The sequence below is a fragment of the Gopherus evgoodei genome, chromosome 1 (assembly GCF_007399415.2).
Source record: "Gopherus evgoodei ecotype Sinaloan lineage chromosome 1, rGopEvg1_v1.p, whole genome shotgun sequence".
In the NCBI taxonomy this organism is placed as follows: Eukaryota; Metazoa; Chordata; order Testudines; family Testudinidae; genus Gopherus; species Gopherus evgoodei.
In genome coordinates this window covers 54,827,549-54,854,962 of record NC_044322.1, presented here as the reverse complement: position 1 = coordinate 54,854,962, position 27,414 = coordinate 54,827,549, and the positions used below count along the sequence as shown (strand labels likewise).

The following is a 27,414-nucleotide window of genomic DNA, read 5'->3' as shown; positions in this document are numbered from 1 at the left end:
GCCTCAGTTAGGATGCAGTGTCACTGACCCAAATTATGACTGGTACTAACAGGCAATTTGTTTACCCAATTTGTAGTTACTATGTAACTTAATTTCTTTACCAATTTGTTTTTTCCTTGCCTTCATAGTGTTTGCTGCCATTCGTTTGTTGATTTTTACCTGTGAGTTGGTTAAACAGTTTAGCAAGGTTATGCACATTGTAGATGTTGTACAGCAATAATACAATACAGCAATAATACAGCAGTACAATGATAGTACAGTAGTACAGCAATAATTCAGTTGTTTTTACACAGTAATCAAGTTAAAATTAAATGATAGTTTTTCTGATCCAGCTAGTGGTTTTTATCTGATTGTTAACTTAATTGTCCATATATGGTAGATAGAAGTGTATTTGACCAGTCTTTTACTTATAAAGCGCTTCATTTTTCTTTTCTTGTTGCTTGGAGGTTTCTTCACTGTATACTGATATTATTTGGTGTCTTCAGGGTGTGATATTTTTTGGCATCTTTCGTCTGTGGGATGCAACTTAAACAACTTTTGTTAATTAACATAGTAAAGTTTTGTTTGTTTGTTTGTAGTAACCCAAACTTAATACACAGTTAACTTGGTTTGTTTACAAAGTGATAAGAACAATGTAATAGGGACCGAGCCTTTTATAACACAAGTTATACTTTTGCAGTTGTTGTATAGACATTCATTTTCATTTGGGGTGCATTACTAATATTTAATACTAAATGTACTGCTTAACGGCTAAAATAAATGCTCACAATCTTCCTGAGAAGAGGTATTGCTTTCCCTTGCTGAACACTTTGTTTCAGCAAAAGGGTTAGTAACATAATTTTAACAAGCTTTTAGAGTTAATTTGCTCGTGATACCAATTTCACTTTTGTTAACTGTTTAGAAGCACAAACCTTAACAACCATTGCTTCCCATTAATATAACATAACAAAAGAAAAGCATATAAAATTAAACCAACTATAACATTAAGGCAAACTAAATTTTAAATACAGATACATGCAAATACCTTAAGAGTATTTGAGGGTATACTTTCAAATTGCTTTGTTATGTTTGGGAGCCAAAGGTGGAAACCTGTTGAAAATATAGAAACCTTTTGAAATTGTTTGGTTAGCTTTATGCATAAATTGTTATTTTAAAACATTTTGGTTATGACAGTCTTATAGCTATATTTAACAGTGCAAACAAGTTTATAAAAAGCCCAGACAAGAAATTGACATTTTGTTAATATTATCTTTACTTTAATGTTGAGGTTTCCCTTTACATTTTTTCTTTGAATAACAAATTTAAAAAAAAATTAAAAAACAAAATTGTGATTGATAAAAGAAATTTCTTTTTGTTTGCAATTGCATTATTTGTTGAGACAGAAATATATGTACATATATTTGTAACTGAAACCTTTTTGAACTTTGCTCAAAAAACTGGTGTTAATAATACTATGATTATACCCCAACAATGATTTTAAAATAGTGTGGTACCACAATTTATATATATATTTTTTAAAAGGATATAAAATTGACTTTTGTTGCAACAACAAAAAATAATTTTTTTTAAAAATAGTCACGTGACACAAACAACATAGATACAAGACACACACACATGACATACAGGACAAATTTACAATTAAAAACAAATGGCGCCAGAATTCTGTTCAGAACTGTACAAAATAACACCATCAAAAATAAAAAGGGTTAAATGTTTGAATAAACAAGTTATTACCTTATTTAAAACTTGTAGCATAAATCTGATAAAAATTTATTAATATTTGCCAAATGTATTGTATTAATTTGGTAACAAGGAATTTTGCATTACTTTATATTTAACATTATTTTAAAACTCTGCTATATGGAAATAAGAAAAGCCCATGTTTCAAATATTAGTTAGTGGTTAGGATTAGAAGCAGAGAGTGCATTTCCGTTGCTTGGCAACCATATCTTCAGGAAAGTTAGGAATAATTCCAGCTGTTGCATTCCTGAAGGGTTAAAATAATTAATTTACTGGATTTAAAGTTTTTACCTTGTTTTCTTTTTGTTTCTTGTTTTGTTCTGTTTTCAATTGCTTTATTTTTTGGAGGTTACTGTAAAAACTATAACTTTTAACTTTTAAAACAAAGGGAGAGGGCAGAAGTGAGGAGAGGTGGGGGGGAAAAAGGGGGGTGAAGAGCAACCTAGGAAGGTAGCGAGATCTGAGCCAAGAGAGATTAACTCTATCAAGGTATTTGAAAGCACAGGCAGCAGCAGCGAGTTCAGCAAACTGAGAAAACATATAAAAGTCAAAACTTAACTGGTATGGAAAAATATTTGAGAAAGAAGGTTCTATTTTTAGATATGAGTGCGGAGTGTGGTTCCGTGGGTCAAAGCAATTGGGAACCTACACAGTTAGGAATTGCGCCCCTGGTTTTTATCTTGGCTCTGAGAGGAGATTGGGGGTAATTACCTGCTCTTCTAAAACCTGAATTTGTTCTCCCACTGTCTGTTGCTTTTGTGCACATGCCAAATGGTTAATGGGAGTGCCCTTTTTTGCTGCAGTTAACTGTTTCTGGGCAGCTCCATGTGTTAATGCATCAATTCTAGGTGTTAACCTGCTTAATTTCAGTTTTTTACTTCGAAATTCTTTTTTATTCACTCCCCTGCGATCGAGTCGCAGCTCCTGTCTCCTAATGTGCTCTGTGAACTGTTCCATTTTTTCCTTCATTTGATTTACCAATTCAATGAAAGTATTGTTTGCTACTCTTTCCTTCTGTGCACTTACTTGTCCCGTTCTGACAGGCACCAATCTAGGTTCCAGTTTAAGTTTAACTGGATCCTGGCTTTTATCGTAAGGTGATGGTTTCAATGCAGTGGACCCAGTTTCATCTTTTAATTTTACTAGGACCACCTTTTTCCGCTTCTGTCCCCATTCTTCAGACACAAGGTAGCTACCTGAAGCCTGCTGTTTACCACCAATAGTTATAACAGGGGATGGCACATGTATTTTTTGTAGGTTTCTTACAGCTGTTTCCGGTGTTTCACTCTGTTCCTGTACTGGTTGTCTCTGGGCTGCTTGCCACCCTGCAAGGGCGGTGGGAGCATTCCAGGGCTGTTTAGCTTCTTTTGATTCTTTTAACTGTTTCTTTGTTACTGTTACTTGCTCTGCTTTTTCCATTACTTGTTTGGCCAGTATGCAGTTTCAGCCATCTCACTGCCATAGACAGTAGTTGCATAATTGTTGCCTATTTACTTTTATTACTATTTTTCAGAGCCTCGGATTCTACAATCGCTCTATATATGCCAGTCCATGTTTCCCCATTCTTCAGTTCATATGGACCCACCTTACTGGCAATCCAGCGGGTCCATGAGTTATAAAACTCCATGGGGATCAAAAGGGAGGGGATCAGGGGGTTCCCTAGCACGAGGTTTTCTGCCATGTTAGATTGCGATTCTTACAGCGGACAGCTCACTTACTCACCAGATCAGCGGTCGGGGTCACTGGTGTTGTCAGAGGTGTTGTCAGATGCTACCGGTGTGGTGCTCTGCTCTCTCCTTGTTGGTATCACTCAGCTGCGTGCATGTGTTCCCTCTTGTGCTGCCCCAGCTCTGCAGATAGCTGACACGGCAGACCCGAAGAGAACCCCCAATGACCACAGAGTCTAGTAAGGTACGAAGGCACATCGGCCAGGTTTATTGCCGTATTGGATACAGTTCCCTCCAGATCGTTACTCTACAGGGCATACTGCAAATATGTACCCGCAGTCAATGGACTCGGCTCAGTTAGTGGTGGGACTTTCCACTGCCCCCTAGGCCGGACAAAGACACCGCCCCAGGGATGCATTCTTATACACAGGTACAAACAAGTTACACATCACTCCTGACGTTTTGAGGTGCAACTCCTCTACGTAGCAAAGTACAACCCCTTTATGTAGTAAGGTGCCGCCTCTCACCTTGTACATGTTGGTTCGAACAAAACAACTCTATCCATCATATTAGCCTTTTGCCCCGTCATTGGGATGGGTCAGTCTGTTCCTTATTATCTGTGTGGAATGTGCAAGTATGTGAATGTTCTGATCTCTAGTGTTCAGTACCTTTTAGGTATGTATCTTCTTGCATTAGCCCTTTCCTTGCCAGCTTCTGTGAGCAGAGCCTGCCTCTGGCTCACAGCTTAACTTTGCTTTATGTTAGCAAAGTCTTGACCATTACTTTAGCTCAGGCCTCAGGCCTCATACTGGGCCTTTATCAGGGCCTTCACTTACTATACGGTTATTCACCAAAGTATCACAACTTGGATGCCTTCTACTTTCTGGACATACCCTATGAGTGTTGCTTTCTTGGAGCAGTGATGCCTTCCTGACTTTCTCCTATCCTCGTAGCTAGATATGTGGTTTAATAGTCAAATACCATCAGACATTAAAATACAGAAAATAGAAGTTCATTATCTCCCGAAGGCATCTTCCATATAATTTCAGTCATAACTCTGGAATGTCCCACCCTGAAAATAAGTATTTTGGATACAAGCAATAATGTGTATAGTTGATTTATTTAGTCATGACCTACCTATATGCAGATTTTATTCTTGGTTTATGTTGGGGTTTTTTTTGGAGTATTAAGAAATTCACAACTGGAGAAAGAGGATTCCTTAGATCAGGGTTAGTTAATTATGGACTGCAGGCCAAATCTGGACTGCCAGATGCTTTTGAATGGACCCCAAAATCTCTTTATTTAATTATTAATAAATTCCCTTATTTCCTGAGAAAGCAGAAGATGCAAAAAAAATCTGAACTTTAGTTAGGTATTAGTGCAGCCTGCTAAGCTGTGACAGAAAGAAATAACTGTTTAGTGCAGAGAGTTGGATATAAAGATACAGAAAAGACCTTTTCAGGTAATAAAACTTTTTTCTTTTGAAGGACTGAAAGAGGAAGCACGGAAAAAAATGCTGAACTATGTGACTAAAATCTTTTAGATGATGTATTTATATTCCCTAGCAAGAGCTATTTTAAGTCCCATCAGGTGGCCAGGTTGGTTGTTTGTTTAATTTGGAATCACCTCAGTCTTATTGTACATGCACCTATTGAATATTATGTGCAGATAGTGAAAGTCCTATCATGTAAGCACTGCACAAAGGTGATCTTGGGAAACTGAGAGTCTTTCATTTTTTCCCCAGTTAGTTTTTTATGTGAGAACAAACTGTAAGACAAACACTGCTGTTTAATCACTTTAAAGAGCCAGTGAACATAGCTGGATTTTTACAACTGAGGATAAGAACATTAAAATGGAAAAATTCCTTGTGTTCAGTCTAATATACTATATTTGTCTCCTTGTGATGCCTGGTGATTTATGTATAGCCAGGTATTTGGATCAGGACAAGATATAAGAGGACTGGAGACATTTAACATAAATTTATTGGAAGTGGTAAATCATAGTGTATCATAGAATATTGGGGTTGGAAGGGACCTCAGGAGGTCATCTAGTCCAACCCCCTGCTCAACGTAGGACTAATCCCCAGACAGATTTTTGCCCCAAATCCCTAAATGGCCCCTTCAAGGATTGAACTCACAACCCTGGGTTTGGCATAGACACACAATAGTTACTCAAGACAAGTTTGATACTATCCATAAAAGAAAGGACCCAAACTGAACATTTTGAGAGTCTGGAACAGAGACTGTATAATAATTCCATTTAATTGAAAACCTCCTCATTCAGATGTACCGTACCGCTTGATGAGGTAGAGTTATATTAGTCTCTGATGTGCGACAGATCTGTCTAAGCACCTTGGATGGCATACATGTCCCCAGTTAGCAGAGGCTGATCATCTGCTGCAAAGTCCAAGATTTTATTTTATATTTTGAAGATTATATTGATTAAAGAGTAGGCCTGTAACTGGCAAAAAAGATTGCATTATGGTCAGAGAAATAATTGAAATAAAAGTATATTTGATGTTTTGGGCAAGGAAGCCTGTATCTTCTGTTTTCTCAAAGGTTTGAGCCCATATAGGACAGAGTTGATTGGTTTATTGATTGTAAAACCCTATAGGGAATCTGTCCTTTCCAGGCAATTTGCCTCTGTGAGGGGATTTGATGGCCTCCTTTTATTTTCTCAGTTTGAATGGGTGTGTACTCCCCCATGGAAAAGCCTGGGATGTTTTTGGAAGGGACTCTTCAGGAGTGGTTGGAGATGATCACGCTTCACAGCTCTCTGTCCTTTGATCCATTATTCCTCAGTCTCTTTGGATGAAGCTGATGGGGTTTTTCCAATTCTGAAGGTATCTGCTTTGTTTGAGCGTTTTCCCCTTGCATTCTTTCTACTATTCTTTTATAAGATAAGCTTCCCTGTTCACTGCAATATACTCATGGGTAGATTTAACACTCAGTTTAAAAGTATATATTTAAATTGGCCACCCCAGTTTACAAGCAGCTACTACATAGCCTTGATGCCAAAGCTAGACTGATGGAGGGAGGGAGGCGTTTTGTCAGTGTGAATTTAGGGCTAATGGAAAGTGTTAGATTGACAGCACTGTTTATCCACATCCTTGTAGTGCTCACAGCTCCTACTGGTGCCTCTTTCTCAGCTCAAGTCCAAAACTTGGATTATATTATCTGCTTATTATAAGTAAAATTCTCAGTTCTTTCTTTGTAGCACTTTCTAGTGTCTGTCACTTAGAGATGATTCTTCATGGTATCCTACAGACAGAGTTTAAAGAGATATAGACTTCTTGTTTTTTGTTGTTGCTGCTGCTGTCTCTTGTAATTACTGTAGCTGCTGGAAGCCTAAAATAAAACTTCCAAGTCTTAGCTATTATATAAAGAAAGAGTGGTGCAACTATTCCTGGCATCGGGGACTATTGATTTACTGCAGTCTGTCAATGTTAGATGGGCATGCTGCTACGTCAGTGGTGCACTGTATTGTTTCAACTGCTGTGGCTTTTGTATTTGATCCTGGCAGTGCTTGCGTCAGTGATGCATATCATTGCCTGTGTGATGTCGAAGTGTGGGTGTTCAGTTACAGAGACATAGTTAAACTAATGTGCTGCAGTAAATCCTGAACACTATTTCCTCCTGAGGATAACAAAGAGAGAGTGATTCATCCTTGTTCACATTAGACTAATGCTAAGTATAGCAGTGTTCATGACCTGCAGCATCCACACAGATTAGTATCACAACTACTGCAGCTTGCTAAACGTGGTGTCAAAATAGTGTTTGTTTAAAAAGAAGTATTTGTATGTACCTGCTTCCCCACGGGTTCACTGATTATCAGCTAAAGGTAAACCCTCCTAATCAGAAAATATGTGGTTAAAGTAATTCTTTAAAACTTAATTCTGTTAATTAAAATGTAAAAATATTTCAATTATAAGAACTTCTGTAAATAATCACATCAGATTATGTAGTACTTAATAGATTGCAAAAAAAAATCAGAGTATACATCATGTAAAACAGTAAATGAAGTGTTTCTCTGAGGGGTATTCCACTGAGAACAGTTGTCATCTTCTTTAAAATGACCTACTTTTACCACTTGTTTTGACAAGCTTTTGGATCCACTTTTAGTACATACTTTACAAGATAAAAATCTTATCACAGAAAAAGAAGTGTAATCTTTACAAGAACAAATCACTCTGCTGCATACCTGAAGCTTCCCTTTTTTCCTTTCTCAGTAAGTCATGTGATGATCATGTGACTCGGTCAAAGGAGCTTTTCCTCAACCAGCACAAAAACGAAAGCATTCTCTCAATTAAAGCTGCTAACGTGTCCAACCTTGGATCACTGGATTTTGTTTACTCTTCTGCTATTACAGTAAAAACAAAATGAGTGGTAAGATTTGCTGACTGTATTTTGAAAAAGAGTTCTGCTTTTGCGTTAAAACATGAAAAGCATTACATAAATCTAAACCCAGCCTGTGTTTTCAGCAGATGCCAGATATATAATAGCTATAAAAGGTAGAAAAGGGTTGGTACATTTAAACATAGATCTGGTGGTATGTAAAATTATGAATTGTCTTTATTATTATGTGGGTTCAGTAGATTAATGTGTACCACTGTGTATCCTGTTTTAAGGACCTCCCTGTCTGTCAGAACATAAAATTAGAAGCAAATATTGCATTTTGAGGTCTTTATGAATACTAGTTTTATAAGAGCACTTTTATATACAGTTACTGCCCAGAAAGGATCTTTGTTTATAGACTGATAAAATGTTTGGTTTTTATGTTGAAAATTCAGTCCATTTAAGTTTTCAGTTTCTTTACTGAATTCAAAATTGAATGAGAAAGTGAGATTTAAAAACTAAAAAAACTGATTGCATATCTGATTAAATAAGTTTTTTTCAATATTTTGAAGTTTACAGGTTTGAAATGTATTTTCATAAGATTAAATTATGTCTGGGACAGTAGAAAGCATACATCATATTAATTTTGTTTCCCTCTTTATAGTGTTTGTAAAAGTCATGATACATTTTCTTTTACATTCTGTTCAAATAGGCACGCTCAAGATTTTAAGCATTCTGCTACAGTTGATATGACCTAAGCTATTGTGTTTAGGTTTCACTGCTTCTTGCAAGTGTTCTTAATTTTCATGAACTCTGTAACAAATGTCTCAGGAGACTTGTTCCCTGCCACCATCTCTTTATTTCCCCTTGGGGTAAAATGCACACCAAAAAAAAAATTACAAGCAACGTCTGCCGTAATAATTTAAGGGAAATGTAGACATTCTGATACAATGGCACTGTTGAAAGTATGGGAAAACATGTGTCTTCTGTTTTAATATGATATTGTTAGTGTGTGGTAAGGCATTTTTCAGGCAATTATATTTTAAACTGGGGTATCCAACCTATGGCCTGCAGCTGTACACAGTCCACCACAGCATTTCATAAGGCCTGCAGCCTGCTTCAACACAATATACTAACGTGCAATTTATTAGCAGTTTGTCGTCATGTTTACATAATTTTAGTTTACACAAGCGTGTAGATAGACAATACAGTACATACATTGTTTCTATCTAAATACATACAAAACAAGCTGAACTTAAAATATAGATCAATACAGGTGACTTTAAATCATATTAAAATATGTAGAATCTCTTTGGGCCACACAAGTTTGTGTGTAGGTTTCAGTGGGCCTCCTATGCGATAAGGTTGGGCACCACTGTTTTAAACTATAAAATATTTCTATCAGAATTTTTTCTTTGTGTCCTTCAATTTTACTTTCATAATGAAATTCAGCATGTTGCAATATATAGAAGATTTCAGACTAGCAATTTAGATAATAAAACCTTTGACATTAATAATCAAATATAATCATATTAAGGAAACACTTTCTAAAGCAGAATTTCATTTGTATACACTATAAAAAATTAAAATGTTAACACGTCCTAATAATGTCATTACTGGCTGATAATGTGACATCATTACTGTATTTCATGGCTAGGAACAGTAAATTTGTCATGTGTACTTATCAACAGTCTAACAAGTAACTTGAAGCAATAACAAATAGAAACATAACAGTTCCTTTTACAATGTATTATGCCTAAATAAAACCAAGATCTTCACGTTAGTTGTAAAAACAAAAAAAAAAACAATTTTATATTTTTAAAAATTTGGCATTAGCATTTTATCTTAAGCTCTCACAAAAAAACCCTTTTTTTTTTTTCCCAAGTCATGCTAGCAGTACCATGATTTCTGCCAAAAACACCATAGCAGGGAACTCTGCCAAGCTCTTTTTTTTTTTTTAATTTTATCTACCATTTATTACATTTTACGATGATTTAAAAACCTAATCAGAAGTATAATGGAGTTCACCATTACAGCCTGAGTGAGAAGAAACCATCTTTTCTCTATTTTTATATCATCAGAATTTTAAAGTCTGGAAATAAATATTTCAAAGTTAGCACTTTGTCTTAATGCTAACACCACAAGTGGGACTCATTCAAGTTAATAAATTGCCTTGAGTCTCTTATTTTCTGACTGCTGGGGGAGTAGGTGGTTTGCGAACATAGCTGTGTTGGGAGCAATGTGTTAATGCCACCATATGGCAACTTTTGTGTTGGCTTTGGAGAAAACTGCTGCTTATATCAGTCAAGACAGAAAGGCATTAAATACACAAAATTGGTGGTCTTCCGAATGAAGTATAGTTTGCTGTTCAGAACACTCAATTTGGCCAGATGCAGCAAAAGTAAACATCCATTGATGTGCTTACTGTCTATATGCATACTATAATCTTTCTTCACAGATGTGCATCACCAGAGTTTCTGGATGAAGGGTTTTAATTAGACATGAGCAGCATGAAGAACTGTGGGCATGATTCTCAGCTGACTTATAACTTGTGTAGTCATTTATATTTGTTTAAAGTGAGTGGTTTAAAGCAGAGTGGTATCATTTTGTATCCACTTTGAAAACATTTTTATTGGGTATAAACAGCTACAAGATACAAGCAGCAAAGAAAAGACCCCTTATTTTTATTTAAAAATGTAAAGTATATTCTGTTTTAGGCTGATGATACATTTAATATGCCTGCAGCTTTTGCTATTGACTTTATTTTTTAAGTAGTTCCATCCTTGTTTTTCTTCTGAAATATTCTGTTTAAGATAGACTGTTTTAAAGTTAGGGACAGTAGCAACCCATTGTAGGTTTATATATTTGTTATATTGTTTATGGTCCTCTTCAACACTCCTTACTCCAGCAGAACTCCCACTGCTTCGGTTGCTGAAGAAAATTTGTAATTCCGAGTTAAACAAAATATGGAAAAGGCTACATTAAAGTTGGCTTTTAACCCATCTTTTCCCATCTGCAACTAAAGACCTTGCTCTTGAAATTAGATAGAGAATTTTTCTTTGCTGTCAAAGTTATGGACTACCAATTACACAGAAAGTAAAACTGAGCTTCTTTGCAGATTAAAACATTTATAGCATTGCATGTTTTATGTTGAGGATCTTGTATAAAGTTTTCAAATTTGATCAGACACTAAGTTTACAAATATTTTTGTTGCTCTGGCCCAGTTTTTCGCATTCAGGCAGAATTACCTTGATTTTTCTTTTAGCATCTTTGTTTACCAACAATAGGATGGATTAATCTTCTTATATAGGTAATAATTGGCATTTTCTTAGCACCTTGCATTTGCTGATCTGAACACAGTTTAGAAGCATTAATGTCCCAAGTCTAAGAATAAGAACACTCTTTTGGGGCAGAAAAGTATTATCCTGGTTTTACAGATAAAGAATCAAATTCATCCCTTTTGTAACTCCTTTGAAATAGTTGGGAGTTCTGGGTGCGCAGCACCTCTGAAATCAGCCTACGCATTTTACTTTCCCTAAGATTACCCAGGAAGTCTGTTGCAATGCAAAGTTGAGAATAGAACACAGAGCTCCACGCTCCCAATCCTGTGCTTTTGCCACAAAACCATCCTTCTCAAATATTTTCCTAGGAAGAATACACATGGATTTCTCTTCCTTTTAATTATTACTGTTGGTGATTATAGCTTTGTGTATTTGAAAAAAGAAGCTTTATTTCCAAAAAGAGGGAAATATTTACAGGGAAATAATTTTTGTATGCGCCATATCTGTTGTTCACATGAATTGAGCACCCTTCACTATAATTTTATCTTTACAGCCCATGTGCTCTGTTGTCCATATTATCTTGTTTATTTCTTTGCAGAGATATTGCAATTCAGAATGGACTTAAAACTTTTAAAGTTTATTAAACCATGCTGTACTGAAATACTTCTGTAACCCATTTAGGTCCTGCTCAAGTTCCAATGATGTCCCCAAATGGTTCAGTGCCTCCTATTTATGTGCCTCCTGGATATGCCCCACAGGTATGTCCAAACATCTGATTCATATGGCTTCATATATTCACATTACATGTGCAGTTAAATAAAACATACATAAAATCCTGGGACTAACATAACAATAAGCTGACATGTCTGACCTGGTAACATGACAAGGTAAGTTTCAGAATTACAGTGATTTGCACAAGTAAATGTGGTGTCCCATAAAGTCTCTTCAGTAGGAGTCTCCTTGTATGCTTTTATGAGCCTCCTTTTTGATGTATGTGTATAATATTCATGTTACTCCCGGTTATTTATGTTGTAATAGAATGCGAAGTTCCCAAGCAGGGTCAGGGAACCCTTGTGCTAGGCATTGTACAAACATATGAGGAAGACGTGGTTCCCTATTCTAGTCTACCTTCCAAGACCCCAGTCCTGCACTGAGCTTCATGTTGGTAGACCCCTTTCATCTGTGCAAAGCCCCACAGACTTCAGGGGGGCGCCATATGGTTAAGTGTTCTGCCACCAAGGAGCTCTCTGGAGAACTGGAACTTAAATGGACAAGATAGACAAACAGTAATGGACAGAGAACATGTAAGACCAAGTGCCAAGTACCTTTTTGGGATATATTTGTCATTTATTATTTGTTTCTACAATGCCTAGCCGAATGGCGAACCAACCTGGTTGTGGTCTTTAGGCACTACTGCAATACAAATCTTTGATAATTGTCAGTGTATTATCTTAATTAAAACTTCCCACAAACCATACAATTTTTTCCTCTTACGTCTGTACTGGATCTGCAGCCAACCTACTCTGCCTTTGCTGATCCAGTGTGCACAACCTGTGGTATAGAATAAGGAACGAACAAACAACAAAAAATGCAACCCAAAAAACCGAAGCCAGTCAGGTGGTGCATATGTTAATGAGAGAGTATAAAATTCTGTCCGCCAGCAGAGTGTTTGCATACAGTGCAGGAGGCTCACCTACTTTCACTTACTCTCTGCTGGGGAAAGTTTGTGTATAAAGGCTTGTCTGCATGGTCATTTAATGTGCAGCAAGTCAGGTGAATGTACAGTGCTCTAGCTTGCCATACCCTAATTAGCCATGTGGACTCTGCTACTGCACACTAAATATACCATAGTCAGAATTGTTAGTGTGCAGTAGCATGATCTGCATGGCAGGCTCACATGCTGTATATCAGGGGTAGGCAACCTATGGCATGGGTGCCGAAGGCGGAACGCAAGCAGATTTTCAGTGGCACTCTCACTGCCCAAGTCCTGACCACCAATCCGGGGGGCTCTGCATTTTAATTTAATTTTAAACAAAGCTTCTTAAACATTTTAAAAGCCTTATTTACTTTACATACAATAATAGTTTAGTTATATATTATAGACTTATAGAAAGAGACCTTCTAAAAACGTTAAAATGTATTACTGGCTTGCGAAACCTTAAATTAGCGTGAATAAGTGAAGACTCAGCACACTGCTTCTGAAATGTTGCCGACCCCTGCCGTATATTCATACCCTGTCTTGCTGCGTGCTAATCGACAGGTCCTAGGTTGGTTCTTAAATCTTTAATATTAGAATACTGAATCTGGCAGCAAAATGAATTTTGTGTTTTTTAATTGTTTCATTTTGTTTTAGATCATTACAGAAAGGCATGTTTCCTGTTAAAATTCATGTTTTATCATTAGGAAAAATAAAAATCTTACGTCTTTGCTATGAGCTAGTTTCTTCTGTATTTTTTTTAATTTCAAGTGGGTTACTTAATGCTAAAACATTTATAAAATACGAAAGGCTAAATAATTTTAGTGAAATTAATATATACTGTTTGCTTCCATTGAGGGCACAGAGCCTCTCTTGGCTGTCACCCAGAACTCAGAGTTATCAAATCCTGGTAAAACCTTTATGTTGTAAGAGTTCTGAAATGCTTATTGCTAACAAAGCATACCATTGTGTATTGATTTATGTGAAAAGATTCTGTAGCAAATAAAAAAAAATTGACAACAAATAGATAACTTGCTGCCAGTGGAAGCAACCAGTACCAAGCTCATAGTTATCCAAAAACAAATAAAGTCCCAACAAGAGATTTTAATTTAGAATTATAGAAGTGTAGGACTGGAAGGGACCTCAGTGGGTAATCTAGTCCAGACCCCAGCACTCAAGGCAAGACTACGGAAAAACTAGACCATTCCTGACAGGCGTTTGTCTAACCTGTTCTTAAAAACCTCCAGTGACAGGTGTTTGTCTAACCTGTTCTAAAAAAACCTCCAGTGACGCAGATTCCACATCCTCCCTAGGCAGTTTGTTCCAGTGCTTAACCACCTTGACAGAAAGTGTTTTCCAGTGTCCAACCTAAACCGCTTTTGCTGCAATTTAAGCCCATTGCTTCTTGTCCTATACTCAGAGGTTAAAGAAAACATTTTTTTCACCCTTCTCCTTGTAATAATCTTTTATGTACTTGAAAATTGTTATCATGTTCCCCCTCAGTCTTCTCTTCTCCAGACTAAAAAACACCAATGTTTTCAATCTTTCCCCATAGGCCATGTTTTCTAGACCTTTAATCATTTTTGTTGCACTCCTCTGGACTTTCTCCAATTTGCCCACATCTTTCCTGAAGTGTGGCACCCAGAACTGGACACAATATTCCAATTGAGGCCTAATCAGCACAGAGTTGAGCAGAAGAATTCCTTCTCTTGTCTTGCTTACTACAGTCCTGCTAATACATCCCAGGATGATGTTTTCTTTTTGTGCAACAGCATTACACTGTTGACTCATATTTAGCTTGTGATCCACTATGACCCCCAGATCCTCTTCTGCAGTACTCCTTCCTAGGCAGTCATTTCCCATTTTGTATGTGTGTAATTGTTTTTTTATACTTAACATTAAAAAGAAAAAAAAAACCTGAAGGTGCCCTGCAAATGTGTATATATTAAGAGAAGTTGAAAACCTGCAGAAATATATGCTAAATGACCAAAACCGCCAGGCTGGGAAGGCTATTCAATATAGATATCATTTATGTATCATTTTAGTGTAGGTCTCTTATGCCTGGATTTGCCCTAGCTCCTGAATTTGGTGATTTTGCACCATATTTTCTGCTGCTGGAGATTAGAGCCAACATATAGGATAAGACATGTCTTGGTTTTCACACATTATATAAAACTAATAAGTGTTTCAGAAAACGTGATATACTGTTTAAAAAAAAACAGGGCTTGCTTTACCCCCAATATCGTGGGAGTGAAATTCATTCTGTGAAGAGAGTAAAATTACACTTTTAGTTACTGTGTGGGGGCCTGCCTGTTCTACAGAGTTAAGTCTGTCTACATTCATTGATCTGTAGTTGGTTTCCCAATGATGATGATGGCTTTGCACAAAGATAGAGAGTATGGGCCTTACGCCAGAATTAAATGTTTCGCTTGTAAAGTTATTGTTGCTTTCAGCATCCCTCAGTGCTGTGCGGAAAAAAAATCATACTTGGGCACTGTTTTTGTTTGATTTTTATACATGTGCAGTTATCTGATTTGCACACACAGTTGCAGTTAATGTTTAAATCAGACACAATTGTGCATATAAATTATTTGAAACTCTTAACTTTTAATAATTGGACTTTCAGAGCTTAATGTCATAAATGGGGAAGTTACCCAGGAGGACAGCATTATATTGGTTTGCGCTTCGTTTACCATCAGATCACATTTGGCATTTTTTTAAAGCCCTAAGGGCGAGAAACATTATTTTAATGAAATCTTGCTTTCTACAGAATTTGAATCTGTTATTAGGCTGGATAAATGCCTTAAACAGGCTAGATCCAACCTCCAGGCTGGGTGTTTGACGACACTACCATCTAGATTGTCTCCATTTTCCAGCAGATTATATGTTAAGATTTGCTGTAGAAACTGTGCTGGGGCATCATGGAAAATAGGAGCAGGCACAGATGTGGCAGAACCTGAAAAGCAAGATTTTAATAAATTATGCTGTGCTGAATATCTTTCGTAGCCTTATGATTTGCTGCATTTTGCAGTTTAACTTTGAATATATATATGTATACACACTTGAAGTTCACCTTTAATGTAAAGGTCTTCATTTAAATCCATTGCCTTATCCTTCACTTACTCGGACATGCTGAGATACCACAGGAGTCTGTGAACTAGGCAGAATGTTAAACACCATGTGTGCCTCAATAACTAAGCGCAGCAGGGAAGAGTAAGGATGAAGTGATATCTTTAATTCTTTTTTTTTCAGTTTGTCAGACTCCAAATGTTGCTGTAATATGTAGTATAATTTTTTTATGTAAGGCCTGGTCTACACTGGGGAGCAGGGGATCGATCTAAGTTAAGCAATTTCAGCTACGTGAATAACGTAGCTAAGGTCAACAACTTAAATCTGTTCACCGCGGTGTCTTCACCGCAGGGAGTCGACAGCTGATGTTCCCCCTTCGACTCCGCTTGCGCCTCTTGCTCCGGTGGAGTACCGGAGTCGACGAGAGAGCGCTCAGCTGTCGATTTATTGCATCTAGACTAGATGGGGTAAATCGACCTCTGCTGGATTGATTTCTTCCCATTGATCCTGCGGGTAATGTAGACAAGCCCTTAGAAGCATAACTCGTATGACTATCCTTGCTACAAACATAAGGGACTTAAATAATTAAAATTACATCTTTATGTTTGAGGAATTAAGCTGGCCAACTCTAATTATAGTTGCCTATACTGTTGTTGTTATATTCGAATTGCAAGAATAGGACTTCGTCGGTTTTGGTAGCTTTGAGGAACGTTGTTTTAGTTTAAAATACTCTTCTTTTACAGGAAGGGACAGTTTCAAAGTACCAAATCCTTTGGAAAGTCACATGGTATTTATTTTAAAGCTATGTTATGGCTAAAAAATTAATCTTAAATTCAAGATAAGTATTTCTGTAATTGATCAATTCAGCCTTAAACAGATTTTAACTTCTTTATCTTAATTGTTGTGTATTCCTGTTCCCACACCTACATTGCAGTAGGTGGTCATCTCACCAAATATCATTGCAAATAACAATATATTCCAAGGAGTCTGTTCCCTATTTTAGGAAGTTATTTAGGATATTACAGTGGGAACACAGGTTTTCCTTTTTTTCTGAATGGCTATTTCCACCCTCCCCACCTCACCCCACCCCATTTTACATCTATCGCACCCTATTACATATCAACTACAAATTCATCAGCATGCAGACCTGCCAGCTGAGAGGCCTGACAACTTCCTTTGAGGTATTTTGTAACACTTGTTATTGGGATCTTGAAGTCTGTGTAATTTTTTTTTTCTTTTTGGCACTCTGGAGGCTAAGGTTACTGCCTCCACAATACTTTGAGCTATGGTTACTCCAAGCCAGATCCTTTTTTAGGTAGCAGGTTATACTACCAACTGAATCATATTTAGTTTTCCACTTTTTTAAAAAATGGATTAACTACACTGGTGAACCTCAAAATGGCCTAAAAGGATTAAAAACTGTTTATAAAATTTTGTTACACGCAGCTTTCATTTTAAGAGGGGGGAGAAGTATTTTCTCCCCATTATTTTCCCACCCAGAAATCAATTGTACTTTTACACTTTCCTACAAGAAACCTACAGAAACACACTACTAAGTATCCTTCATTTTCCTCGCCCGCATTCTTTTTTTTGTCTTATCATCTATTTTGTTCTACTTATACCACTGAAGATTCTTTTGCTCTTACATTCAAAACGAAAAATTCTCTTTTAAAAAGATTTATTGATTTATCATCTTTCAGACTGCATAGTTCCAGACTCCATTTCCTCTTTGTGGCATATATTTGAAATTAGCTGTTTGCTATCTAAGAAGCAGTCCTTTACCTGATCAAAGTTGTCCTCTTGGCTTACAGGTTATTGAAGACAATGGTGTTCGAAGGGTTGTGGTGGTTCCCCAGGCTCCAGAATTTCACCCTGGCAGTCATGCAGTAATACATCGGCCTCCGCATCATCCGTTGCCTGGTTTCATTCCTCTTCAAGCCATGATGCCGCCTCCACCACGACATATATATTCAACAGTGACTGGAGCAGGTGATATGGCTTCGCAGTATATACCACAGTATCACACTTCACAGGTATATGGAGATCTGGGTAAGTAAATTGTCGAAGAGTTACATATCCTATCAAAGCAATGTGTTCGTGTTCCTCTGGTGACTCCAGTCCATTCAGTATTCTTCTGTTGTATAACTGTTAAATTTAAGCAGTACTATAGCCTAAATTCGAGCTGTTAGCTAGGCATCCTGCAGTACAAATAAAGACAGTATCAGGGAACCATATACGTTTTTATTAAAGTACATTAAGTATTTTGTTTCAGAAAATTGTCTGATATCCCAGTCTAAGCAGAATTAGGCCTGGTGAGTTCTAGAAGGGAGCCCTCACACACTGGAAAAGGCAAGGCATTATATGATATGATTTTAGTGATTCAGTAAGTGTCACTTTTTCCTCTGATTCAGTATTTAAATCCATTACCTCAGCATTATAAGTAGGCCCTTTGTTCTCTATGGGACACTGGATCCAAATTCTGTGAATTTCTACCACATAAGCAGCGTAGAAATCTGTGACATGTTGAAATTTCCATGGTTACGTCAAGTAAATTCAAAACCAGAGCATCTGTATTGAATTAAATATGTGAAAAATAAAACAGTACATTATTCCTTGTTTATTTTACACTAAATTCAATGTATACCTGAATTTTTGAATTTTTTTAAATTTTGCACTGTTCCAATATTTATGGTTCTTAGCCAAGTTGCACATTTTTGTATAAACAGCAGCAAACTGCATTCCAGAAGACGTCAGGAGTGGTAGCTGCAGGCAGAGCCGGTGCTACCATTAAGGCAAACTAGGCGGTTGCCTAGAGCACCAAGATTTGGGGGTGCCAGAAAGCGATGCCCCCAATTTTTTTTACAGTTGTTCCTCCCCGAGCGCGCAAACCTGGGAGGAGAATTAGAGCACGGGCGGCGTGCTCGGGGAGGAGGTGGAGCAGAGGTGAGCTGGGGTGGGGAGGTGCCGCATGGCTCCAGGAGTAGGGCGAAGCTGCTGCAAGGGGGGTGCTTCAGGGCAGCGGGGGAGCTGCCACAGGTGGGTGCCTCAGGGCGGGGGCGGGGAGCTGCCGCAGGGCTGGGGCCAGGGGGCGCAAGGTGGAAGTTTTGCCTAGAGCGCGAAACTTCCTTGCACCAGCTCTGGCTGCAGGTTGTGACTTCTGGGTTTGGGGTTGTTGGAGTTTTTCTTCCTGGGATCCAGTATGGAATGTAGCTTGGGTTTTTGGCAGCCAGGAGCTAGCAGAGGCTTAGGCACTGAGAAGATGGGGATAGGAAATGGAAAAGGAAGAGTATTCATCTTCTCTTTCCTTTCCCTTTTGTGCAGAAACAAAAGTGACTTGGAATTTGGGGGAGAGCTTGAACTCCTAGCTTACCTCCCTAGTAATCTGATCACCCAATTGGCCGCTTTTCAAATATCCACCAGTGCATCAGCAACCATAAATAAGCACATTAGCAGGATTTTTCTAATAAAATGATTGGTAATAAACTGGTTAATAAAGTTGAGATTCAAAATGTCATCAGTACACTTCAGAGTCAACTCTCAGTTGCAATGAATGAGTTTGCCCTCCTCAGGTCTGCTCTTTCAGGCTGTTTTCAGGCTCTGGGGGATAGTATTTCATTGCCCAATAATGGCTCAAAATTTATTTTTTTAAATAAAATGTTAGGCCTTGACTACACTAAAAAGTTGTATTGATTAAACTAAAAATCAGTTTCTAAAGCATTTTAATTAAATTAGTACAACTCTCCCTCCCATCCCCACCCCCCAGCCCCTTGGACACAATCTTATTTTGGTTTAAAAGTGTCTTATGTTGGATTTAGCTCAGTTGATTCCCTACCAGCTTATACTAAATCCAATATAAGACTCTTTTTAAAATAAAACAAGAGTGTCTACACAAGTGGTTTGTACCCATTTAACTAAGTCTGTTTAGAAACCAATTTAAACAACTAAAACTTTCTCATATATTTAAGGCCTTTAATTCTGCTGCACAGTTCTATGGTAAGGAATTGATACTGCAGCCAATTCCATGACTTCAGAATTGTAGGACATATGTAGCTCTGATCATAATTGGTTTACTTATTGTATGTAGATTATTTCACACAGTAGAAAGATATAAAGTTAATGGCAGTCATTTTTATATTTTTAACTAAGCTAGCATTCCACCCACAGATTGTTCCGAATAAAATGGCAAATTTTGAAAGAAAATATCTCTCATGTTTAAAATTTTCAGACTAGAACAGGAGCTAGCTCTTCTTTTTTCTTCATATTTGAGAATTGAATTAATATTTATATTTGTAAGTGAACTTCACAGTTATTTTTTCAGATTATGAGCAACAATATGGTACATTTACACAAGCTAAGATGCTGGTGTGTTACTTCTGCCCATTTAAAACATTAGTGATAAATCAAAATATCCAGAAGGTTTATTCCCTCATAGTTAGATTGTTTATATATATTGTAATTAGTATTATTATAAAGTGTGTATACATATATATGTCGTGTATATTATTGCAAAGAATACATTTTAAAAAGCTTTTTCATTTTAAGTAATCTGTTTTAATAAAATGTCTTCGCTACCAAAAGTTGATAAGTCAACCATCTCGTCCATCTGATACCTGTCTTCCCATTTCTAAACTTTTAATCTAAATGCAACTAGTGCATAAAATGAGAAAGTAAAGTGACAGATTGTTCACCCTGAGAGGAATCTCCTTTTCCCATAAGTATAACAAACACCAGCTGTTTCCTTTACTAATGACAGATAGGATTACACTGAGAAAACAGAGCTGGTGCTGTGGTGTGTACCTTTTAAAAGGCTGCACTGTGTAATTAAAGCACTTCTGTATGTGATGTTAAAAAAGAATGAAAATGTTAGCGCTGGGAAAGGAAGTAGAATCTTTAGTACAAAATTTGACAAGAACGAACAGTTCTTTCTTGTTGTTAGTCATTATTTGTCCAAAGCCATGCTCTGTTTGGGTGATTGGGCTTTTTTGGTGAAGTCACAGCTGTACACCAGTTCACCGCTGTTCACTGTTTTTACCGCCTCATCAAACAGATTAGGAGAATAGCTTTGCTTGTGATATTATAAATATATAGAAATCTACTGTTAATTTTTAAACAGAGATTAATAATGTGCTGAGCATGCCTGACTATACTAGTTTCATGCCATTAGTATACTTCAGCTGCTGGGGGTGGTTTCTACTGATCTCTGTTGGTTTTTGCTGAAAGACCATTAAAATAGTAATTCATTATTCTGTTCCAAAACTTAGTTGCCAGTTGCAGCCAGTAGGAGATAGGTGAACATTTTTGACTGGAACCCCCATTAGGGTACAATGTCCATCCCCTGCTGTGCCTTACTGCTATAGTAAAATGCTCTCTAGTCCCAATTCAACAAAGCCTATTCTTCAGTTTGCTTTGCTAAATGAGTGTGGTCTGCTTAATCAGGGCTTAAGTGCTGATTCATTTTGTTTGCTCAATATGTGGTGTTTCAGCTGCCCTGAAATGAGATCTTCAAACACTGTGGTAAGTGAATTTATAAGAGTTATATGGTTTCACTGTGGTTTCTCCCTTTTCTGTTTTAATACTTCTTTACAGCACTCTATAAAATAAATCAGAATAGGTATTACTGTGTCTGTTGCACCAACAGGACCTTGTTGAGACTACTTGGCCTGTAATTCATTGGTGGAGGGAGACAGATGTCATATTGGCAAGCACTAATTTTCCACATAGGTGCAGGATTTAATAGTATCAAAGAGGGAAAAGCAGACTTCCGAATATTTAAGATCTATTGTATTAACTAAAACAGGAAGACAGGTTACATTTTTATCCTTAAAAAAAATTATATGCAACAGTTAACGTTTGATTGAAATGCTAAGTAGATAAACTTTTATGCTAATTAGGTTCACAGTGAGAAAAGAACAGATATAATTTCAAGATATATATGGAGTCTCTTTAAATTAAATTGTAAATATATTTTATACATTATGATATTTTCTGAGCATTTCATGTTTTTGCTTTAATTTAGATGCTCTCTCTACCCATGGAAGGTCCAACTTTAGAGACGAAAGATCTAGTAAAACATACGAACGTTTACAGAAAAAATTAAAAGATCGGCATGGAACACAGAAAGATAAATTGAACAGTCCGCCACCATCACCTCAGAAATGTCCTTCTCCCACAAATGAACATAATGGACTTGTGAAAGGACAGGACGCAAGTAGTGTCAGGACAGGATCTACAAAGAGCAAGTCTTTGGGGAAAGGAAAAAGTAATTCTCAAGTGGATACAGAAGTAGAAGGTAAGTGTTAGCAAAAAATTAACATAAATGCTACCTCTTATTCTGTGAATTGTCTGTAGAAGTGGAGCTCCCGTACTGACTAGGTTGGAGCTGGACAGCATCCTGTTGATTTCACATAATCTAATAAAACGGAGATTACAACCATCTTTGTTATTAAAGTGAGGGACAGCCCCAAGAGATTGCAGCTGCGAGCTTCATCTTGATTGATCTGAGCAAGTTTTGTAGGTCACATCATATAATTCCATTTAGATAAAGGTCTGCACTTCGTCCACCATTGTGGTTTCTCTCTTTGATGTTCTTTGTACTGCATGTTGATGTGCCTATAGAGTGCAAACAGTCTGCTTGGCACTGTAAAGAACATGGAGGGAAACAGTCTCTGCCAGAGATGACCTGTAACTCTTGATGGTTGGGGGCACAATTTAAAGGTTGTGGGGGGGCATGTGACTTCCCCACTCATTTACCTCTGGCTCCTTTTTCCACTCCCCGTGCACCTCCTACACCTGCTCCAATCTGGCACCACCTTGCTCCCACCCTCCCCACAGCTCCTTCCCCACTTACTTCTCCCATCACTTCCCCACTGCAGGCGTGGCTCAGGCCAGAGTGGGCACTAGAAACCTACTGCCAAGCAGGTAACTGTGGCTGTGGGTGAGTAAGGGACGGGACTCAGAGAGCTTCCCCGCGCCACCTCTGGTGGAGCTGCACTGCCAGCCCCATCTCTCTTCTCTGCTCTGGGCATGTCCTAGCAGGGTTCAGTGGGAGCACTAGTTGCTGATGCCTTTCCCAGGCACATCACCGTCAGCTGCACTCAGCCCAAAGTCTGCATCCCTACTGCTTTACATTTCCTCCACAGCCACTAACCATTCATCAGGCTCCTTCTAGAACACTCCCACACCAGCATCAAATGCCTTGACATCCCAATCAGCTTCAGCAAAGGAACCCTACAAACACCTATATAAAAAATCCCCGCAGATCACCACACTTACCTCTACAGACCCAGCAACCATCCCAGACATACCAAAAAAAAAAATCTATTACCTGCAGACAGGCAAAGTATTTGCTCTGAAAAGAAAGTCCAGGATACACATGGACAATCCTCTAGAGAAATAGATCACATCATGGAATGGACCGATCAGATATGCTAGAAAAACCTGCTTCAATATAGGGGAAAAACAACCATTGATCACACAGCCCTACTTGTCGCCTACCACCTACCACCCCACACTGGCCCTCTAAGGGGTATCAAACAGATACAACCCATACTTGATGGGGACCACATCCTGAATGAAATCTTTCCTAAGCCCCCTCTTCTGGCCTTCAAACAACTCCCCTCCCCCCATCCCACCTCATCATCAGACGCAAGCTCCCCGTAGACCAGGACACACCAACTCAAAGCAGCACCATACCCTTCTAGAACAGACGCAAAACCTGCAGACATATCACCACTGCTACAATGATGAATACCAACACAGCACATCTTTCAAGGTCCGTGGGTTCTATGCATGCCTGTCACAACATGTTAGAGAGACAAGGTGGGTGAGGTAATATCTTTTATTGGACTAACTTCTGTTGGTGAGAGAGACAAGCTTTTCAGAAGTTGGTCCAATAAAACATGTTACTTCATCCACCTTGTCTCTCTAATGTCCTGGGACTGACACAGCTACAACTACACTGCATTTCACAACGCGTGATATATCTCATCCAATGTATCAAATGCCTAACAACAACTATGTGGGTGAAACCAGACAGTCACTGCTTTCTCAAATGAACTCATACAGAAAAATGATAAAAGGCAAAAACACCCTGTCGCCCATCAGCAAACACTTTTGACAAAGTTTTCACTGCACATCTGATCACTCAGTCCTCTTCCTCAAAGAAAAGTGGCACAACAACTTCAAAAGACAAACCTGGGAACTTAAATTCATATCTCGGCTGGATGCTAAAAAACATGGATTTAACAGAGATGCTGGTTTTATGGCTCTTTACAACCTTGCACCCATATCTAGTTAGGATGTCATCAATATTTGCTAGTGCAGCACTGAGCCAGTGAAGAAAGAAAGCAGTCATGCTGCTGCACAGGAGAGGGTATCCCCTCATCATCACTTGTCAGGGGCCAGACCAGTTGCTAACCTGCTCCCTGACTAATTTTGCTGCTAGGCATCCAATTAGCCCAGCTGCATTGCCTTGGAACTGACAAAGTAGCCACAGCACCTGATTGGCTGATGGTTTAGCAGCCATCTTTTAAGCTTAGCACCCACAGCAGATCAGCAGCTGCTCAACACATACCACGCTGAAAGCTGCGCTTGCCCAGATCCTGTTTCCAGTCCTTGCTCCAACCATTCATTCCAGTCCCTGCACCTACCTGGTTCCTATCCTGCTCTAGCCTTGTTTTTGAACGTGCTCCTGATCTATCTATTGTCCGCTCTCAAGCCAGCCCCTGTTCTGCTCCAGCCTTGGGCTTCAGTCCTCAGCTCAGCCTCTGGTTTACGATTCTGGTTTACCCTCTGGCTCTGGCATTCTGCTTCTGTCCCTCTAGTACTTACTGTACATGAGTATCATAGATTATTAGTGTTGGAAGGGACCTCAGGAGATCATCTAGTCCAACCCCCTGCTCAAAGCAGGGCCAATCCCCAAATGGCCCCTTCAGGGATTGAACTCACCCTTGACTAGTTCCTGAACTCTGTCCCTACCTCCAACCCAGCTCTAACCAGTAGGCTGAACTGTTGTCTCAACCTCTGTGGCTGACCACGCACAGCTTGGCTGGCTACATCACTTCTGTGTTCTCCCTACTGGAAGGGGCAGAGTTGTTGCTGGGCTGATCTGTGGCTATATGACTGTTGCTCGATTGCCTATTTTCACTGTGTGTGAATAGTATTGCTCTTAATGTACACTATGTTGCAGCTTTTTAGTAAACTTAAAAACAAAATAGCATATTAGTAAGGATAGACTTCTTAGCTGTCAATAGTCTACGTGGAATACTAAGAAAAATGCAGTTCTCACCGTTTCACTGAGAGATGTTGAGCAGTTTTATTTGGAAGGTTACAGAATAAATCAGTGAAGCATTTTACAGTACAGTTATAAACCTTAAATATGTGCTGTATATTTAAAGTAGCCAAACTTTTTAGAGTAAGAAAACAGAGACTGTTCAAATTTTGGCTTGACTTTACCTTTGTTGTTTTAATTTGCACATCATCTCATTTCATCATACATACTTTTAATAGACATCATACCTCTGTTGTACATGTGTATATAAAAGATGTTTCTCTTTGAGGCAGCATCCAAAATTCTATTGTCTAACAATTGAGAATCTTAACAGCAAAGGTATTTCTATGTAATCACTTATAAACTGTAATTGCTGTTTTTCTCCTAACAGCATTGCAGCTCTGTGTACCAAAATTTTTTCTTTCTACTTTCATCGTCGCTTCTTTCCTTCTCTTTTTGGTTTTAATGTTCACAGTTGCACTTGTTTATCATTGATTCAAATGCAGTTATTATGAAGTTCGGTTTTACTCTGTTCTGACTAAAAATCATAAATAAATAAATAAATACATACACACGCAGAGCAGGCCTTCTTTGCAAATCTACTTTATTTCAGTGGATTTTATGTCAAATTTGAAGTTGATTTAAAAAGAGGAAACACTTTATAATGTCACCTAGAATTGCAGTAACAAGGGCATAACAGGTCACAGATATTTTTTAATCAACTTTAACAAGAAAAATCTTATGAATATAAAATAGTGAATTAACTTGATCTCACTTTCTGGTGGGAGATTTAGCAAGTCAGGAGGGTTCACTTGAAATTTGCTCATTTTTAAAAAAAGAAATGAAGGAAAAATACCCTACAGCTCCCATCTAACCTCTAATCTACCTAAGCCAGGTTAGATCAGTCCACTCAGTAGTGCATATGAGAAAATGTATGAAGCATCTTAAATAAGTGTTTAGTTAGTGTAAACACTTTTAAAAATATACTACGGACAAAATAGGGTAGGTAACTGAGATATCTAAGATGTCTCCAAGCCCTCCAAAGCAATGGGTTATTTAAACTCAAATAAATATATTTTTAGGAGATGGTCATGCCTCTATAATCTATGAAATTTATACAGCCCCCTTGTTTAGGTACTCTTCTTTCAGTTTTAGAGTGCCTTATATCAGTGAAGCTTAAATTGATAAGGAAGTTCCACTTGCACACATCTAAATGTGTGTGTATTGTCTGGATTTAAAAAGATGCTTTACTGTAAAAATGTTAAACAGTTATTCATTGACTTTTGTTTGTTTTGTTTTTTAAGAAAAGGATGAAGAAACAAAAGCACTCGAAGCACTTCTTTCGAATATTACCAAGCCAGTGGTAAGTAAATGCTACTTTCCACAAAATCAGAATTGCGCTATTCAGGTTTTACCCTGTAGTGATACTTGGTTTTCTGTTGTCCAGGTCTGGACGACCTTTGGATAGAAACAGTAATGAAAAATCACCAGACTGAGGGCTCGTCATTCACTGAAGTTCAAATTACTTAAAGTGGTCATTTCATAAATTTTAGAGAAACTGACTTTTTTAAAACTTACTAAGCTGAATTCTTTTCTTGCTCGCCCTGATACAGTCCCAGTGTAATTAAGAAGAGAATTTCATCCACTGTAAACTCATCAAGGTTAAAATCATTCAAGCACGCACAGAATCCTGTTATTTTGTTGTTTCTGTTCTGTATATGTGGCATTAATGCAGCTGACATAATAACTATACAGGTAAAACTCTCTCTTATAATAGGCAGTTTATCATTAAAGGAATCAGGGAAATGTTTGTTAACATTCAAAATCAGTTTCAAAAGTAAAAATTTTCAGTAAATTTTCAAATAATTATTCAGTATATTACAAGCAGAAATTTGTTAATTCGGTACTTAGGCAAGTGTGTGTGGATCGCTGAGGGGAATAGTCTTTGTAGCTTGCAGTGCTATCAGTATGCTGGCTGAGCTGCAGCTTTACTACATCTTTTAATTGAAGTTGAATGGCATGGTGTCCATTTTCCCAGTTCCTGAGTGAAAATAGGGCCTTGGACATGGAAATTCGACTAATTTACTATGCAGTGAAAAAAGTAAGATTCACCCTGAATAAAGTACTGTCAAATGCACAAAGTAAACAAATGGGGAAAATATTTTTTTTAGTCTGTAACTGCTTGTTCACCTCCAGACCTGTATTTGCTGAGTTCCATAAGGATCAGTTCTCTCTCAGTTCCTATTCAACATCAAAATGAAGCCATTAGCAGAACTACTGAGACCTAATGAGCTCATATGCCAACAATATGCAGATGAGAGCTATTTGTATCCTTCAAAAATATGGCAAAACCATTTCC

The 27,414-nt window shown here is 37.8% G+C and overlaps 1 protein-coding gene across 8 annotated transcripts in view; it reads left to right on the top strand.

Annotated features, from left to right (window-relative positions):
* The window catches only part of FNDC3A (fibronectin type III domain containing 3A), a 195,036-nt gene that overhangs the window by 93,468 nt on the left and 74,154 nt on the right, over positions 1–27,414 (top strand). For 6 of the 8 annotated variants that reach the window (XM_030564883.1, XM_030564891.1, XM_030564938.1 and 3 more), the window contains 4 exons: positions 11,704–11,780; positions 17,599–17,836; positions 21,804–22,076; positions 26,360–26,418. In XM_030564883.1, coding sequence (XP_030420743.1) covers positions 11,704–11,780; positions 17,599–17,836; positions 21,804–22,076; positions 26,360–26,418 — 647 coding nt within the window. Of the gene's footprint in view, positions 1–6,087; positions 6,250–7,635; positions 7,793–11,703; positions 11,781–17,598; positions 17,837–21,803; positions 22,077–26,359; positions 26,419–27,414 lie in introns of all 8 variants that reach the window. The other 2 variants (XM_030564922.1, XM_030564931.1) reach the window with 2 other exon arrangements.